This window comes from Phalacrocorax carbo, chromosome 1 (genome assembly GCF_963921805.1).
Source record: "Phalacrocorax carbo chromosome 1, bPhaCar2.1, whole genome shotgun sequence".
In the NCBI taxonomy this organism is placed as follows: domain Eukaryota; kingdom Metazoa; phylum Chordata; class Aves; order Suliformes; family Phalacrocoracidae; genus Phalacrocorax; species Phalacrocorax carbo.
In genome coordinates, this window is record NC_087513.1 from 5251641 (window position 1) to 5269899 (window position 18259).

The 18259-nt window shown below is 49.8% G+C and overlaps 2 protein-coding genes across 5 annotated transcripts in view; both read left to right on the forward strand.

Annotated features, from left to right (window-relative positions):
* Positions 1-3: 3 nt before the first annotated feature.
* Positions 4-8418, forward strand: ATP5F1C (ATP synthase F1 subunit gamma). 3 transcript variants are annotated; one of them, XM_064442707.1, is made up of 10 exons: positions 4-134; positions 1204-1238; positions 2207-2338; positions 3649-3853; positions 4307-4450; positions 4823-4887; positions 5493-5648; positions 6784-6880; positions 7705-7742; positions 8281-8418. In XM_064442707.1, exons 1-9 carry the CDS (start codon positions 91-93, stop codon positions 7709-7711), a joined length of 885 nt encoding a protein of 294 aa, XP_064298777.1. In that variant the 5' UTR covers positions 4-90; the 3' UTR covers positions 7712-7742; positions 8281-8418. The 3 variants fall into 3 exon arrangements, with proteins under 3 accessions (XP_064298777.1, XP_064298784.1, XP_064298791.1); XM_064442714.1 differs by lacking the exon at positions 7705-7742; XM_064442721.1 differs by lacking the exons at positions 7705-7742; positions 8281-8418 and having other exon boundaries at positions 6784-6884.
* A 4478-nt stretch (positions 8419-12896) lies between these two features.
* The window catches only part of TAF3 (TATA-box binding protein associated factor 3), a 119228-nt gene continuing 113865 nt past the window's right edge, over positions 12897-18259 (forward strand). Inside the window, exon 1 of one of the 2 annotated variants that reach the window (XM_064442734.1) lies at positions 12897-13193. In XM_064442734.1, the coding sequence (XP_064298804.1) occupies positions 13028-13193 (166 nt within the window). In that variant the 5' untranslated portion in view covers positions 12897-13027. The remainder of the gene's footprint in view (positions 13194-18259) is intronic. The other variant, XM_064442741.1, reaches the window with a different exon arrangement.

Below are 18259 nucleotides of genomic sequence, written 5' to 3' on the forward strand. Positions count from 1 at the left end.
AAGGACTTCCCGCTCCGCGCCGGGCCCGGCTGCGCGCATGCGCGGTGGGGGCGCGCTGACCTTCAGCGGGGCTGTGGTGGAGGCGCCGCCATGTTCGCCCGGGGCGCCGCCGTCGCGCTTTACCAGCCGCAATGGTAACGGACAGGGGTCCGGGCTGGGGTGGGGGCTCCTGTGGGGACCCGGGGAGGCGGGGGGGACGCGTCCCGGTGGCGGCGGCGCCCGGCGAGGCGGCCCCCGCGGCCTGAGGGGCTGAGGTTCTCCTCAGCCCCGCGGCGGCCGGGGGTGGGCGAGGGGCCGCCCGGGCCCTGAGGTACGGCTGGAGGAGCGGGACTGAGAGGGGAGGCAGGCACGGCAGTGACCTGCGGGGCGGAGGCGCCGAAGCCCGTCGGGAAAGGGCGCTGAGCGCGGGGGGCGATCGGCGAGAGTGGAGGGCTGGAAAGGGCAGGTTCCTGGGTGACAGCCGGTGCAGGGGGACTCTGCTCTCGTCAGGAAACGGTTTAGCCTCCTCTCCTTTGCTTCCATCGTTTTTAAAAAACAGTCACGGTTTTTAAAAGTCGTGCCCTTCTGCTGCCCCGCTCTCTGGCCCTGGTTTGCATCGTGCTGTTACCGAAGGCAGTGGATAATGTATGTGTTGTGGATATATTAAGTGACATGGGAGATGAGAGGAAGGATGGTTTTGGGCCCCTCAGGACAAGAAGGACACTGAGGCGCTGGAGCGTGTCCAGAGAAGGGCAACGGAGCTGGGGCAGGGTCTGGAGCACAAGTGTGCTGGGGGGGCAGCTGAGGGAGCTGGAGGGGTTTAGCCTGGAGAAGAGGAGGCGGAGGGGAGACCTCATCGCTCTCTACAACTACCTGAAAGGAGATTGTAGTGAGGTGGGTGTTGGTCTCTTCTCCCAAGTCACTAGTGACAGGACCAGAGGAAATGGCCTCAAGTTGTGCCAGGGGAGATTTAGATTGGATATGAGGAAAAATGTCTTTACTGTAAGAGTGGTCAGGCATTGGCACAGGCTGCCAAGAGAGGTGGTGGAGTCACTGTCCCTGAAGGTGTTCAAAAAATCTATGGATGTGGTGCCTCACGGCATGGTTTAGGAGGCCTGGAGGTGTCTTAAATTTTCATCCCTCTGAAAGGGATCTGCCCTTGATGGGTGTTGGTTTGCTGGAGTGCTGGGGAACTATCCTAATTTTTCCTGCATTCATTTTCAGGGGCCAAGTCAGGAATATGGCAACTCTAAAAGACAGTAAGTACTGGTTTCTTTTGCTTTTGAGAGAGGGAAAGTGTTGCAGGAAAAACGTATGTTAAAATATCATTTTCGTTAGCCTCTGTTGGATAAACCAATTGTGGTACATCCTGACATTGATACCTGAGCCTCCAGCACTTCTTATATTAATCAAGTTTCCTTCAGAAAAGGCTTTGCTTAAAATGTTTTCAGTGCTAATTTAGATGTCACTTCAGCAAACCAATATAGTTTTACTCCAATGTATTTTAAAAATAACTTTATCATACGTGCTAAACCAGACTTTTGCTCACCTTTAAGAATTAGTTTATTTTCTGTTATGTTTACTTCCCTGAGCATTTATTCAACATTGGGGAAAAACAGGTTGACTGAATGGTTTTGCTTTGATAGCGCTTATTTAAGCTGCTCCTTGTAGGTTCTGATACAAGGATATTGCCTTGGAATTGTGCTTGTCTGTAGGGCACCTGTTTTGTTTCTTTTTACATCAGTATTTTTATGAATCTAATTTTGCCACAAACTAAATGGAGGAAGAAGTTAATTCTGTCTCTTTATAGTTGGGGTCTTTTTTTGTTTGTTTGTTTGTTTTTTTTTCCCCTTGTCATCTAGGTAAAGATGTCACTATACCTCAAATGATATATTTATGAAACAGGTAGAAGCAGAAGGAAAGAATGTAGTAACTGGATCTTATGTTGGGCTGAATAGTAAACAAACATTATGGTTTTTCCCCCAGACATACCTGTTGTAAAGACGCATTTGGGTTAGCCAGATCACTACTATTACTGCTTTCTTATCATAAATACTACAGGCATGTCTTTCATGAGGTTTATTCATACATTGGTTTTGTATTTATTTTTTTCTTCTTTGAGGAACTCGGCGGATACTTTGGGATGTCTGTTGCTAGCATTTTATTGCTTGCTTTTGATGTCATTATGCCTAGTACAGCCCATGACCTTCAACTGTTAACCTTATAGTTACCAGGCGCCTGAAATCCATCAAGAACATTCAGAAAATTACAAAGTCCATGAAGATGGTTTCTGCAGCAAAATATGCAAGAGCTGAGAGGGAGCTGAAGCCTGCTAGAGTCTACGGAACAGGAGCGCTGGGTGAGAGAAGACTCCTGCACTGTGTGATGTGGGAACAGAAGAGGAAGGCTTTCATGGTGGTGATAAAATGCCTGGACTTTTTTAACCATTTGGTAGATTTTTTTCCCAAAAGAATTTGTGTCTCTAGGCCACCGTCACCGTTTTAAGTAATTTATGGATAGCTATTTTTAAGAGTTCTAATGTGAAATTCATTATGATTTCTGATTACTTTTTTATCTTTGTGTGGTTGTATGATTGGTTTTGTTAGTCGTAAAAGCACCCAACTCAGAATTTCTGGCCTGCTTCTATCTGTTAATGGAACTGTGTCCTGCCTCTGTGGCATCTACAGCTACTGCCAGGCCTTCCTGTGAACTCTGGGGCAGCATGTGCTCTGGACACAGTGGCTTTGCACAGTGACCTTAATTACGACCCTGATCGTGTGACACCCGATGCAGAGATGTGGCTGGCTTTGAATTGTTTATTTGTCATCTCTGGTCAGATCGCATGCAGACTTGAATGACTGTGCGGGAGATAAAATTCATCTGGCTTTGATATGGAGTCCCTTTAGAAATGGTTTTAGTTAGAATAAGTTAAAGGTATTTTGATATCACTGATTAGCTTCCTGGCACCCTTGAGAAACTTACCCATCTTGTAAGTTACATATCTGGTCACAGCCGGCTGAGCATGAGCCAGCAGTGCCCAGGTGGCCAAGGAGGCGAGCAGCATCCAGGCTTGTCAGGAATAGTGTGGCCAGCAGGAGCAGGGCAGGGATGGGGCCCCTGTGCTCGGCCATGGTGAGGCCCTACCTCGAATGCTGGGCTCAGGTTTGGGCCACTCGGGACAAGAAGGGGCTTGAGGGGCTGGAGCGTGTCCAGAGAAGGGCAGCGGGGCTGGGGCAGGGTCTGGAGCACAAGTGTGCTGGGGGGCGGCTGAGGGAGCTGGGGGGGTTTAGCCTGGAGAAGAGGGGGCTGAGGGGGAGCCCTTCTCGCTCTCTGCAGCTGCCTGAAAGGAGGTTGTAGTGAGGTGGGGGTTGGTCTCTTCTCCCAGGTAACAAGTGATAGGACGAGAGGAAATGGCCTCAAGTTGTGCCAGGGGAGGTTTAGATTGGATATGAGGAAAAATGTCTTTACTGCAGGAGTGGTCAGGCATTGGCACAGGCTGCCCAGAGAGGTGGGGGAGTCATGATCCCTGAAGGTGTTCAAAAAACATGTAGACATGGCACTCAGGGCATGGTTTAGGAAGCCTGGGGGTGTTGGGTTGATGGTTGGACTTTATGATCCTAGAAGTCTCTTCCAATGTTAATGATCCTATGTTTCTATGATTTTTTTTAGCTCTCTATGAGAAAGCAGAAATAAAGGCACCTGAGGACAAGAAGAAACACCTCCTTATTGGTGTGTCCTCTGACCGAGGTCTGTGTGGTGCTATCCATACCTCTATTGCTAAAACCTTGAAGAGTGAGATTAGCAACCTCTCGAATGCAGGGAAAGAAGTTATGGTGGTTGGAGTGGGTGACAAGATCAGAAGCCTGCTCCAGAGGTAAAAAGGAGAAGGGTTGGGTTGGGTTTGGTTTGGTGGTTTTGTTTGTTTTCTGTGGTAGAAATTTCAAGACTGCTCAGAAAGCTGTGTTGCATTCGCAGGCAGATGCAAGTGTGCAAAATTCAAGTTCCTTTAAAAAAAGAAATCTGCAACTATGCTAGAAAGGGGTTTGATCATCTGGATATTCCTGAAAGTGCTGCAGAGCACTGTTATATCTTTGGAATAAAAGTCTGAAAGCACCACTGGTGCTGTTACAAGCGTGTGTTTATCAGTGAAGCTGTTGTAATAATTTAACTGGGGAAAAAAAAATAGCAACATTTGTCTCAGACCCTAATTCAATAAAATGCTTAGTTCTGAACACCAGTAAGTCACACTGGTTGGTAAGTCTTGTGGCCACATAGTTGCACATTAGAGCATCCACTGGGTTCTCACGCAGATTTGATCTTACTGCAGGACACATGGCAATTACTTGCTGCTGACATTCAAAGAAGTGGGACGGAGACCTCCGAGCTTTGGAGATGCTTCAGTCATTGCCTCAGAGCTGTTAAACTCTGGGTATGAATTTGATGAAGGCTCCGTCATCTACAATCGGTTCAGGTAAGATTAAACTGAAACTGCACTGGAAAAACATCAGGTAGAAGGCTTCAAACAGCACATTGGACGGATGAAGTAATATGAAAATTGACTGTGAACTGTCACGTTTACTTTATTTCTTGAGGAGGGATTGCATTTTGTGGTGTGGGAGGAGACTTTTTTAATAGCTGCAGTTGGAATTCTCTTCTTGCATAGTGGATGCTGTTATATTTACAGCCAGTGTGTAATTATACCCACATGGTGTCCGAGATCTCTTCATCAGGGTTATCGCAGAACTTTGTGGAATTGGAAGCCCAGAAGTTGTCAATTCTAATTTGATTTTAAACAGTTTAAGGTTAGTTGAACGGAAGGGCCCATTACGCTGTTTTTGTACAGGTCTGTCATCTCCTACAAGACCGATGAAAAACCAATCTTCTCCCTTGAAACAGTTGCTGGTTCTGGTAAGTAGTGAACTAGAAAACAGCAGTTATGGGAAGCGGTAAATCACAGAAAAAGTACTCTGAACATGGGGATGTGGCATTAAAATGTCTTATTACGCTGTTACAGTATATGTGCTATAAGTTTACCAGATTATTTTATCTTGGCAGTCCAAGGCTGGCCTGTGGAGGTGCTGTGGGGCAGGGAGGTTAAAAAGAAAGGTCGTACTAACTTTGGTTTGAGAACCTCTCTTAAGCGAGAATACACCAAACTCTGCCAGTTTCAGCACTGACCTGCCTCAGCATTGAGCGACTTTGCGCCACTCAGTAATAACCCAGAATGTTTCTGTTACATTGTATGGGAAGGTTAACAGTAATACACCAATAATGTGTGTTTGGCCTCGGCCAGAATCTGGCTTTCCTAGTACTAAATTGAATGAAGATAAATAAAATACTTAATCTCTCTGCTACCTAAAATTTTGTTATGAAAGTAAACATAGTACGCAGAGAAAATCCCTCCGCACCGCCTCGAGCAGAGAAACAGGTAGTCTTTCGCATGGCATTGTATTGTTTTGCTAGAGGTAGCGTATCTTGGATTTCTCTTCAGTCCGCTCTTTCATATTTTACAGAAAGCCTAAGTATCTATGACGATATTGATGCCGATGTGCTGAGAAACTACCAGGAATTTACACTAGCAAATATTCTGTACTACTCCCTGAAAGAATCCACCACCAGCGAGCAGAGTGCTAGGATGACCGCTATGGACAATGCTAGCAAAAATGCTTGTAAGTCTATGGTGTGGGCTTCCCAGGAATTCAGTGGTTTAGCATGGGAGTACTGACTTCCCTTTGTGTAATGCTTTGCTTCCGAAATTACAAGAAATGAGCTGGTTTCTCTCTTAATTCCATGTTGAGCCTGTTTCTTTGAGCCAGTTCAACCGGGATTCTTTTCTGAATATGTGAACCTTATTTAGCCCCTGGAAAGAGGGATTGCTGTCAAGTATACGAGAAACCAGCCTAGGTAATGGGCAGTGAAATGACAGATTCTTTAACAGGAATATGAAATGCTAAACTAATTCTGTAATGGCCAAAAATTCTTTACGCTCTTCTCATGTGGCTGGTCTGAAGATTTCCACAATTTTTATAAACCTGTGCCTACTTGTGAGCCCAGCTAATTAGTACTGCGCCAATTTAAAGGTGGGGAAGATGAAACAATGATTAAATACTTTACCACCTGTCATGTAACAAGCTGAGAATATACAGGCATTCCTTGGAAGGTGTCCAAACTGAATGCAGTGCAGAGAGCATGCAGCTGGTATCAGTGGGAGGCAGCTAACTGCTCTTAGGGCAGCACAGTGCTAGGGCTTCGGGCCTGAGAAGGTAATGTTGCATAAAGGGTCGTGGAGACTGAGTGAAGCTGATGAAAAATGCAGTTGGGCTTCCTGGAACTGTAAGTATGGCTCTCTGCTGAGTGCCTTGTCTTGAGAGAAAGAGATGATACCTTTGTGTTTCAAAAAAAATTTTGAAGAAAAAAGATTTCAAAAAACATCTGTCTCCCTTTGCCAGAACGGCAGTAACTTGAAGGAAATATCAATGTAGTTAATTGACAGTGAAATCTAATTTAAAAGCAAATAACACATGCTTGTGTTATGTTAAAATAAGTGATGTTGTACCATGGTGTTTACTAGTTTGTCAGCTGTTCTTCAAATGCTTAACGATGATGCCTCAAGCCAAATTCCCAAGCCTCTCGATTGTCTGCTAGTAGTGTCATCTGTAGGGGGGAAAAAATGGCAAGTGCAGTAAGCCTCGTGGTGGTTAGCATGGATTTACAAGACTATTTGGTTTTCTGTTCATACAGCTTCTCTCTATCTGCATTTGAATAGTTATTATATGTTCAAATTCCAACCTTAATTTTTTCTAGCTGAGATGATTGACAAATTGACCTTGACGTTCAACCGTACCCGTCAAGCCGTCATTACCAAGGAGCTTATTGAGATCATCTCTGGTGCTGCTGCTCTGTGAGTACCTGTATAAATGTGAAACAGGAGTTGTTGCAAAGTTGTGTGATGCTTGTACGTCCTGCTTCAGTCAGGTTAGCGGGGAAGGTGAGGGCACGTAGGTCCTGGAACTGAAGGGAAGGCAGCCCGTGGTATGACTCCCGAGCTTTCAGCTTGCGCAGTTCTACTAACGAGTGTGACGTTTGGCCAGATAAAGTTAGAAAGGTGGTAAAATAGATCTTTAGCCGCAACACTCATCCTTGCCTGATCAGGCAGTGGTTTTCCCTCGGGTTTTTCCTTGGCTTTCAGTGGATTTTCCCCCTTACTCCCTTCTACCTGGGCTTCTCCTACTCTCTCTGCTCAAACAGCCCAGTAGTGCTGGATGGGGGAGAGCAACTCGGGTGACTGAAGCGCTTTTGGAGAAATCAGCCTGAGGTGGTGTTCAGAGGCCGAGAGTTTTGGGGGTGGGGTTGGAAGAAGGAGGGAATTCCCAGAGTCTGTTGATACCAAGTATGTATTTTACTTTAAAGTTCAGTATTTTGCTTGTTTCCGTGTGAAAGATGTTTCATGAAGGTGTGTGTACTGCAGGTTACAAACATGTGGACTTAGACCACAATTTGTAACTGCAGTAGCTGAAAAGTTGTGCCATACTGGGATGCAAATACATGTGTTAATCTCCTGTGTGTTTACAAAATGCCTGGAATACATACCTTATTGCAGCTACACGCTGTATTGTGCTCCTCACAATACATCTGCGTCATAAATACGTGCATAGTTTTGCCTGAATTTGCATGAGTTGCTTCCTAACCTGCTTGTTCTGTTTTTTCTCGTAATACCATAACCAGGGATTAATCGGAAAAAGAGGTTCAGCCAAATCCAAGAGGTAAAGTTATGAAGTAGAAACTATTTTAAAATTAATTAACACAGTCTTGAAGTCAAATGAGGAAGTTGGAATTCAGTGATGTTGGCCAGAGAAACTTCTCTTCCCAAAGAGCTGGGAAACTGCCCATTGCTAGTCTGAATCTGTCTGAACAAAAACTTAAGCACCAATAATTTTAAGCAACATATGTCAACATTTGACACCGTTTTCTGTGTTGTTTTTTTTTTAAACAACTCCAGGTTATTTAATTAATTTGCAACTACTGTGTTAATTTTTTCATAGTGCCCTGACCTTATGCCATGACTTTAAAATTCTGTATGTAAGACTCTGTACCTGAAGAGGTTTCTGTAGCAAAATAAGCATATTGAAAATGTAAAACTTCAAGGAAAAATAGACTTGATAGAGAATTTGGGGGCGGAGGGGGTAAGGAATATGAATTAGTTGAAGTATTTAGTGTGAAGGTTTAGTTTGCTTCAATTCAGATTGCTTCAGTTCAAATACTGAAGCACAAAGGTTTAATTTGCCTCCATTTTCCTTACAGGTGAAGAAGAGCTCTTCTGAGCATATGGTTTAACCTGCCTGTGTCTGTGCTAACAAGACTTCTCTGGTATTTTGTGAAGAAGTGGTAAAGCCCCAGAAATCTGTAAATTCTTACAATAAACCACCTACATGAAGCAAATGCTCTTGGTGTCTAAATATCTGGGTTTGACTTGGTTACTCTTTGAAACGTGATTTTATTTTAAAGCTGTGATCTAGTTTTTGTGATGTATCTGGGCTGCAAAAATGTATTTTTTGTGGGAGTTTCCTCTTTTGAAGAGTGGAAGAGATGACCTGTCTTCACCTTGTGTCTGAAAGTGTTGGTTTGTTACATACATTGTACTGTGTGATGAAGGGGGAGGCTGGAATAACCTCTCCACATCGTGCGGTTGGAACACTGATCTCTCTCTCATTTGAATACCATATTATTACTATTTCTAGATGTTCGTATTCTGAAGTGAACTGATCTGATTACATGAGTCATTTCAGTGTTTATTTAGATTGCACGCTGGTTTTATCACGGTCAGTGTGTGTGTGTGCTATAAAATACAGTAACACCGCGGTTCTCAGCCCTCACTGGGTGTGACAGGATGTGAGAGAGGATAAAATGTAAAAAATAAGAGTACAGCAGGAGCGTAAGGAAGACGTGGTGGTGCGGTGTAACCAGGGAAGTGCAAAGCTGCTGCTCTCAGTCTGGTAGACAGAACAAGGGCCTTGAAGGGCTCAGGGATGTCCATGATGGAGACGGAAAGAGGGTTTGCAGAGATCTGGACAGAATGGAGATGGCCTTGAGCCTCAGTCTGTGAGCGTGGCACAGGGACAGGCAGAAGCAGCCACCTGTGTGCTCGGCTGCTGTTGGGTTGAGCTGGACGCCATTCAGCTGGTCTAGAAAACCGTACAGTCGAGTGCTGAGCTTGAGCTTGTTTTCCTTGGAGGCAACTTGTTGGCTTAACAAAGTGATGTACCGCTGATACCCTGCGGCGGTGTGCGCCGCTGTGCGTGCGTGGCGGTGGGCGCGTGGGTAAGGAGGGAAGCGCTATTGGGACCTGAGGTGAGAGTCAGGAAAACAAGATACTGTCTTAGAGCAGATTTGTTGCGGATTTAGAAAACTCTTCCCATGATTTCTTTTCCAGAAACTACGGTTCTAATGCCGCTGTTATTTATACAGCTGGAGCAGCAGATTGGTTGGAACTGGTGAATTCGGGGAGTACTACGCTGTGGGAAGACAAACCAGCCACTGGATGTTGTGATCATGGAGAAGTCCCTGATTATGCAATTCCCAGTTCACAATCTTGAGCCTGTAATTCTTTTAAGCATAATTTTACTGTTACTTAGAACCCCTTTTAAATCATGTTTTGTCTTGTTTCCTTTTCTACTTAAGTGTGGGAAGCATTGCTTTGAAAGTGCAAGCCTGAAAAGCCAGTAGATTGTAATTTACTCTCTTAAAGCTGAGAGTTAGCCCCATTGTTCAAATAACTTCCATTTTTTTGAGGAGATCCTGGTGGTTTGTGTTGCCCTTTTTCCTCTGTTAATTTATCCACTCTTTCTGTTCTCTCCCATGGGAAATTACACCCCTGCTAACGAATAACTGCTGGCCTTCTGACATGGTTCCCACCACATTCCTGACCTGATGGCAGGTGGAGCGAGGTCTGTACCCACAGGGCCAAAGCTTTCCCACCGTGTCTGAATTTCTGTGGCTGCCTGGCCTGCTGTCACCACCTTGCACCTGCAGTGGTGCAGAAGTGCGCAGCTGTTGCGCTCAGCAGGACAGGCAGGCAGCCATCCATCACTGTCATCCCAGATGAGAGGGGTGACACACGTGTCATGCTGAGTGCAGTAATGCTGGGCTATTTGAAATGGTTGGCTAAGCGGAAGCTGCCTGGATCAGCGGCAGCGTGCCAAGCCAGCTGGGTCCATCAGGGAGTCGTAGAATCATAGAATCATTTAGGTTGGAAAAGACCCTCTAGGATCATCAAGTCCAACCATCAACCCAACACCACCGTGCCTCCTAAACCATGTCCCAAAGTGCCACGTCTACGTGTTTTTTCTGAACACCTTCAGGGATGGTGACTCCACCACCTCTCTGGGCAGCCTGTTCCAGTGCATGATCACTCCTGCAGTAAAGAAATTTCTCCTCATATCCAATCTAAACCTCCCCTGACGCAGCTTGAAGCCATTTGCTCTCGTTCTTTCTCACTTTTGACTTGGGAGAAGAGACCAGCCCCCCCCCTCACTCCAGCCCCTCTCAGGCAGCTGTAGAGAGCTGTAAGGTCTCCCCTCAGCCTCCTCCAGGCTAAACACCCCCAGCTCCCTCAGCCGCTCCTCATAAGACCTGCTCTCCAGACCCTTCCCCAGCTCCATTGCCCTTCTCTGGACATGCTCCAGCGCCTCAATGTTCTTGCCCTGAGGGGCCAAAACCAAACCCAGCATTCAAGGTGGGGCCTTACCGGGGCTGAGCGCAGGGGCACGGTCACTGCCCTCCTCCTGCTGGCCACACTATTCCTGATACAAGCCCAGATGCTGTTGGCCACCTTGGCCTCCTGGGCACACTTGGCTCGTGCTCAGTTCAGGAAAACACCTGTTCTGCTGTCCCCAACCCATCTGACTGTTCCTTTCTTTGCCTCCCCATGCAACATGTCCTTCAATTCCCCTCAGATAGAGGGGAATGCAGAACTCTTTTCTGCACCTTCCAGCCTTCCCTTCTTTCCCCTTTCAAGACACAACAGAGTGCCTCGCGTGCAGCCCAGGTCAGGTTGACGTACTGAAGGAGTAGCATGTCCATGGAGGGAAGTTCTTGCCAAGTCCTTGAATCCTATGTTAATTCCCTTAGGATTTTTTTGTGAAGTTTCAAAAAGGGGACCTGTACATTTGCAGCTTTCCAGGGCACTCAAAAAAAACTCCACCAAAAAAAAATTTCTAAGATGGGAAATGTGATGGCAGTTCAAAACTGCCCGAAGCTTCTCACCGGACTGAAGGGAGTGAGCAAAGATCCACCTGCCCTGACAGTGAGTGGCAGGACTTTGTCCTGGGTCCAGCTCCCCTCTCCTCGGTTGCAGATGTGACTGATAGGAAAGACCTGGCTGCTTACTGACTAATGAACACACTACTAATGGTCTAATAAATCAAAGAGCTAACCTGTGAACTAATTAACTTCTAATAATAGACCGCTATTATTTACAATTCTGTCCTTCACGCTCTGATTAGTTACACACAATTACCGAGTTACAGTTTACCTCTTGTGGTATTAGTGTATACGCAGCCACCGCTGACTAACAGCTCCGTCGCTCCTCATTCCACCTCCCACACCTCTCAGTAACTGCTTTTTTTTTTTCCCCTGGATCCTCCTTTTTGCCACCACAGTCTCATCCTTTCCCTGCTTGTTTTTTCCCCAAATAAACTACTTGCCAATAAATGTTCTTTCCTTGTTGCCAGCTCTGCTATATGTGTTCCCAAAGCTGATGTTTGTACTGCCTAAGCAATCTTGGCCTTATATGTAGTTATTTATAAACCTGCCTACATACAGGTGACCTTGCAAGGTTCTGTGTGTAGAACCCAAAAGATCTCCCAAACTTCCCGTTGATTTGGCTCATACTGGCTCTTAAAAATTATTTTTTCAGTTGTGGTTCTACCATGTGCAAAAACTGCAGCTGCAGAAGACATTCACAAAAGTCATCTTTTTCTTAGCTCTGGAGGAATTACTGAAATTAGAAAGGAAAGAAATGTTACAAGTCAAATCAGCCTTTTGTTGTTGTTGCTGCAGAGGAGAAATATCCCCTACAAATCTTCTGCCATTAAAGTCAATTTTACTTTAAAGGGTCTTAAATCAGGCTCCTTCCTGTGCCCTTAAGCCTCTTGGCTGTCCAAGGCTTTCCTCTGTTCCACCACACCACAACGTCCCCTCCCGCTTCGCGGACTCCCGTTCCTCGCAGCACCCTCCGACCTGAGGAGGAACCCGCCCTCCCACCTTCCCGCCTCCCCCGAGCGCGGGCCGTCGCGCCAAGCAAAGCCGCCGCGGTGCGTGACAGGCTGCAGCGTGCCCGGTGAGGCTGTACGCGGGGCGGCAGCGCGACCCCACAGCCCGACGCCCCGCGATCCCCAGCCCGAGAAGCGACCCACGGAGAGGATTAGGATGAAGAATAAAGGGCTTCGCCCAAAAGATTTAATGGCGAGGTGTGCGCGGGTGCGAGCTGCCTGAGGACGCCTTAGGGGAAACCCAGCGATGGCGAGGGCTGGCATCGGCCTCCTCCATCCAGCTGAAAAGAAAAAGACAAAAAAAAAGAGGAAAATAATCAAACGGGGCTTCGGATAAACTGTTTTGACCAAGGATTTTCAGCTTTTTGGTTAACACGTGGCATTGCTGCTTGTTTAAATGATGCGCCCGGGTTCTGCTCCGGCGCCTCACGGATAGCCGCTGCTGGGCTGCTTTGGGCCTGCGGAGGACGGCGGGTGGCGGACCCTCGTCCCCGGGGAAGCCCAGCCCTCCGGCTGACACCAACTTTTCCTCACATATTTGTAGGAAATACCAATTCCGGGTTTTTTTCGGGGGCAGGAACGTCGCCCTGCCCTGCCGACGGCCGATCGCTCGATGCGCCCCGCCCCGCTCGATGCGCTCGGCGCTGGAGCGGCACGGCCTGGCGGGGAGGCGCGGCGCCAAGATGGCGGCGGCGGCGGGCTGTGCGTGAGCCTCCCTCGGCCCTCCCGGCCCAGGGCGGGCGGCGGGCCCGGGCGGCGCCGCGCCGAGCCCAGCCGGCATGTGCGAGACCTACTCGCGGTGGCTGCTGCGGGTGTCGGTGGCGCAGATTTGTCAGGCGTTGGGTTGGGATTCGGTGCAGGTTTCGGCCTGCGACCTCCTCACCGACGTGCTGCAGCGGTACCTGCAGGGGCTGGGCCGGGGCTGCCACCGTTACTGCGAGCTCTGTGAGTGCGGGCCGGGCCCGGGGGGCGGCGCTGGGGGAGACGGGCTGCGGCGGGCGAGTAGTCGTTGCCGTGGGGACACTTCTGGGAATCCGGGCTGAGGGTGGCCCTGCTTGAGTAGGGCTCTGGGCCGAGTGACCTCCTTTAAGTCCCTGTCAGCCTTGGCCCTGCTATGGAGGGAGTCTGTGGGGAGGGGAGTCTGTGGGGAGGGGAGTCTGTGGGGAGGGGAGTCTGTGGGGTGGCACTGTGGAGGCAGGGGGAGGGCAGCTGTGGGGTGGGAGGCTGCAGGGCAGGGCTGGGGGATGCTTTGCAGGGGAGGGTCATGGAGACGTGAGATGGAGATGTGTATCGTGGAGATGGAGATCTGGGCCATGAAGATGTGGGCAGTGCAGGAGGGCATGGGGAGGTGAGCTTTGGGCAGTACTGGGGACTGTGGGGCAGCGGGTGTGGGGTGCCTGTGTGTGGGAGACCAGGATTGTGAGGCCGTGTTGTGGTGGCACGGGGAGGTGGCCTGTGGTGTAATTCCGTAGGGAGAGAGCATGGGGGAGTGGGCTGTGGCAGGGAGGTGAGGGCATGGGGGGGATCAGGCTGTGGGGGAGGATCGGGCTGTGGGGCAGTGCAGGGGACTGAGAGGATGAGAGGGGGAAGCCGTGGGGCAGTGGGCCCCTAGTGTGAGGGAGAGGTGGGCTCTGGGGCAGCGAGTGTGGGTGAGGAGTTGAAACTGTGGGCTTGGGGGAAATGATTCTCTGAGGGTTTGGAGTGTGGGGAGATGGGGCTGCTGCCCCCTTCCTTTGGCCACAGCATGCAGAGTGCCTGTGTATAGGAGGAGGAGATGGGGCTGTGGGCCCTCCTGCTGGGGCTGTAGTGTTCTGAATCTGGGAGGGAAGAAGGGGCAGCCAGCCCTCTTCCTGGGTACAGTGTTTACATGGGAGGGTGCGATGCTGCTGCTTTATTGTCCCGGCTCATCTCTGGGTCAGGGTCTGTGCCCTGGTGGGAATGTTGAGTGGCCATGGGGGCCCACTGCGGGTAGGGATGTGTGTAGGGTCCAGGATATGGGCACGAGGTGAAGTGCTGAAGCTGTAGGGCGCAAGATTTGGGCTGGGTGTGTGGCTCAGGGAGGCAGGAGGTGTTAACCCCTGCTGCTGGAGGTGTGTAAGGAGTGAAGAGATGGGGCTGCAGCACATGGGGTCCGAAAGGTGTGCCTGGGAGGAGTGGAGTCATCTGTATGGGGAAAGAGATGCAGCTGGAAATGCTGTTGCTGGGGCTGGAGCGCTCTGGGTTGGCTATATGTGTGTAAGGGGGGAGTGGTTTTTGGGGCTTGGAGGTGCACATATGCAGGGGGAGGCTTTAGTGCTGGTGGGGGATGCACGTGTCCTATGCTGTGTGGGGTCGGGGATGTATGCGTATAGGGATGATGTGGGGCTGGGCTGCCTGCTGTCAGGGACACACATGCACATGGGTGGGCAGGGATCGACAGATACCAGGGCAGTATGGGGCCATATACGTGAGGCTGGGGGGAAGGGATGGTGCTGTGGGGCTTGGAAGGGATGGGGGATGTGGGGCTGCAGTCCATGAAGGGAGGGATGCACCAGGGTGTTTTTTGGGGGAGATGGAGCTGTAGTGCACAGGATGTGGGAAGGTGATGGGGCTGCATGTGGGAGGTGTGGAGTATGTGTATGGAGAACGCGAGGGATGGGGCTGGGGATAATTTTAGTGTATGTGGTGTGAGGTGCGAGTGTCTTCATGTGGATGCAGTGGAAGAGGTTTGGCTGTATATGTGGGGGACTGGAGTTAGGCATGCAGAAGGAGCTGGGAGTGATGGTGGGGGCCAGGATACCCAGGGCCTCGCTGGATTTGGGGAGAGGCTGTGCTAGGGTGGGAGTGTGGAAGGGGTGAGTTTACACCAAATGGGAGAAGAGAAAGAAAAGAGATTTGGGAGTCAGCGTGAGGACTGGTGGCTGGGTCACATAGGAGTATGGAGAGTGTGTGTGGGCAGGAGGGGGAAGGGGCAACCAGTGCTGGGTCTGGGAGTGTGATAGAGGGTGAAGTTGTGTGTCCCTCAGGGTTGTCTGCATCCCTGCAGAGCCTGCAGTGGAGGGACTGAGTGGGGTGGGTGACCTGCTGGTACCTCCAGAACATGGTACGTGGGGGACGAGATGACCTGTTGCTTGCTGGATCAGTAATGCTGACTGTGGGGATGAGAGGGTGGTAGGGGTCTGCTGGGCCTGGGTATGTCAGGAAGGGAGTGCTGGTGTCCTGTTGGGCCTGGGAGGGTGTGGGAATGGTGGTATGTGGGGAGAGGGAGGCTGGCAGGGTCGCTGCTGGGTCTGGACATGGGGAGTGTTGCTGGGGATGTGGAGCAAGGCTCGGGTTGTTGGTGGGTCATGAGTCTGTGTGTGTAGAGGCCTTTGCTGCCTTACATGTAGGGCAGGGAGGGTGTGCCCTGGCAGGGAGGACAGCAGTGATGTGTGTGCAGAGATGGGGCTGCCAGTGCTGCTGCTGGATCTGTAAATATTCAGGGGAGATGAAGTGGGGGTGCATAGAGTGGAGAGGCTGGCAAGGGAGTGCAGGTGCTCTGAAGGGGTGGGTATAAGCTGTGTGTGCATGGTGAAACAGGGCTGCTTGTGCCTTCTGTGCTGAGAGGAGCATGTTCCCCCTTCCTTTGGTGTGCTGGGGAGCTGTGGGGTTGTGGGCTGCTGCTGCTCCACGTGTCTGTGTGTTGTGGAGGGTGAGGTCCTGGAGAGCCCCTTCGGTGGAGGTCAGAGCTGCTCTGGTCGGGTCAGGCAGCGGGGAAGGCGTTTAGAGGAAGGAGGGCTTGGAGTTGGGATGGATAATGTGATTACTCGCCTAAAGTGCTGGGTGAGGAGAAGGTGACTCACTGACGGCGGATTTGGGGCTACCGTAGCCACCACCAGTTCAGGGAATGTGCTGGGGACTGTGGGAGGTTATGGGAGAGGTAACAGGGGTGGCAGCGCTGAAGTGTGCCAGGGAAGTGGGAAGGTTTGCCAGCACTTCCGTCCAAGCTGTGGGAGCTGCGCTAATGAGGGTGTCACAGCCATGGATGAGAGGGTTATTGGGGCCACGTTGCTGTCAGCTGGTGGGGGACACAGCCTCAAGGTCAGAGGAGCTGTGAAGGCTGGAGCTGTCGGCTTCCTCTGCAAGAGTGAATTTGGAGAGTGTGTGGAGCAAAGACCTGGGAGCCAGGAAGCGTGGTGTATTTGGCTTGGTCAGGAGAGGAGCAGCCGTGGCCTGAAGGTGCTGCTGCTTGTGGTCATGTCCCTTCTCTGAAGCAGAAGGAACATCACTGCTTGCAGTGATCCTTGATAAAGCAAAGCAATGAGCTGAATGCACCTGATTCCTGGCCCTGCCTCTGCTTTGTCATTTCAGGAATAATTTGAAAACAAGATCAGGCTTTGCCAGTGTAACTGAGCTTAGGAGGGACTTAGTGATACCACTGCAAACTCATTGAATTTCAGTTCTAGGTTGAATAGGTTTCCTTGTACAAGCTTTCCCCAAATTTGAGAGCTAGTTAGATGTGAAGCTGTGTATAGTTAGTCTGGAAATGGAACTGTGCAATATTAGCTTGTATCTCCCAGCAGTACAGGTGCAGCTGCTGCACCACTGAAGTCTGTGTCTCAATCCAAACAAATGATCTGTAAGGCGATGAAAGGGGACAACATCGAGAGTTTGGGAGAACTGCGTTATGGGGTAAAAAAGGAGCTAACCCAGGCTTGGTCAGAGCTGTTCTTTGATATGGTTAGTACAAATATTGGGGAAGATGCTTTCATTACTGGATCACTGCTTGTGCAGGAGATAAGTTGTTGAGCAGTGTTGTCCCCTGAGCTCAGCTGCCTCTGCCACAGGTACTGTGGTGTTTGTAAGACCGGGAGGAAAAGATGCAGAGGTGGTGAAAATACAACTTTTTCCTTTCGGTGCTGGAGGAATTGGAAGTGCATAGAACTAAGGTATATCTCTCTTGCTTTGGTTTTGCTTACTGTAAGTGGGGAAAGGAATTCTCTTTTTCCCCTCTATGAGTCACACAATCCCAGAATGGTGAGGGTTGGAAGGGACCTCTGGAGATCATCCCGTCCCACCCCCTGCTTGAGCAGGCACCCCCAGAGCAGGGGCACAGGGCCGCATCCAGGCGGGGGGTGAATGTCTCCAGGGAAGGGACCCCACAGCCTCTCTGGGCAGCCTGTGCCCCTGCTCTGGTACCCACACAGCAAAGGGGTTTGTCCCCATGTTCAGGTGGAACTTCCCGTGTTCCAGCTTGTGCCCGTTGCCCCTTGGCCTGGCGTTGGGCACCACTGAAAAGAGTCCAGCCCCATCCTCCTGACACCCACCCTTCAGGTATTTATAAGCGTTGATGAGATCCCTGCTCAGTCTTCTCTTCTCCAGGCTGAACAAACCCAGGTCTCTCAGCCTTTCCTCATCAGAGAGATGCTCCAGTCCCCTGATCATCTTGGTAGCTCTCTGCTGGACTTGCTCGAGCAGTTAGTCCCTGTCCTTCTTGAACTGGGGGGCCCAGAACTGGACGCAGCACTGCAGATGTGGCCTCACTGGGACAGAGTAGAGGGGGAGGATAACCTCCCTCACTGTGCTGGCCACACTCCTTTTAATGCATCTCAGGACACCGTTGGCCGCCTTGGCCCCAAGGGCACGGTGCTGGCTCAGGGTCACCTCGCTGCCCACCAGCCCTCCCAGGTCCTTCGTGGCAGAGCCGCTTTCCAGTAGGTCAGCCTGCAGCCTGTGCTGGTGCAAATGGAGAAGGACATATCACAGTCTGTCTCTTTTCTCTCTCTTTTTTTTCCTCTGGTAGAGAAGGAGAATATGCTGTTTTCATGCCAGTGATGCAGTGGTTTTTGTATTACCTTTCAAAATGATTCCTGTATTTCTTTCTTTAGAAGGTTTCTAAAAAGACATCTTAACGCTTAGCAGATGCCTCCCTCCTTTTTCAGAACTGTTTCCTTTTGCTTCTAAATAAGTTACTGTACAAACCCAGCTCTGGATGAATGAGTTGAATTTTGCCATGGTTTTGCATAAGTAAAATTAATTAAATTCCAATTGTA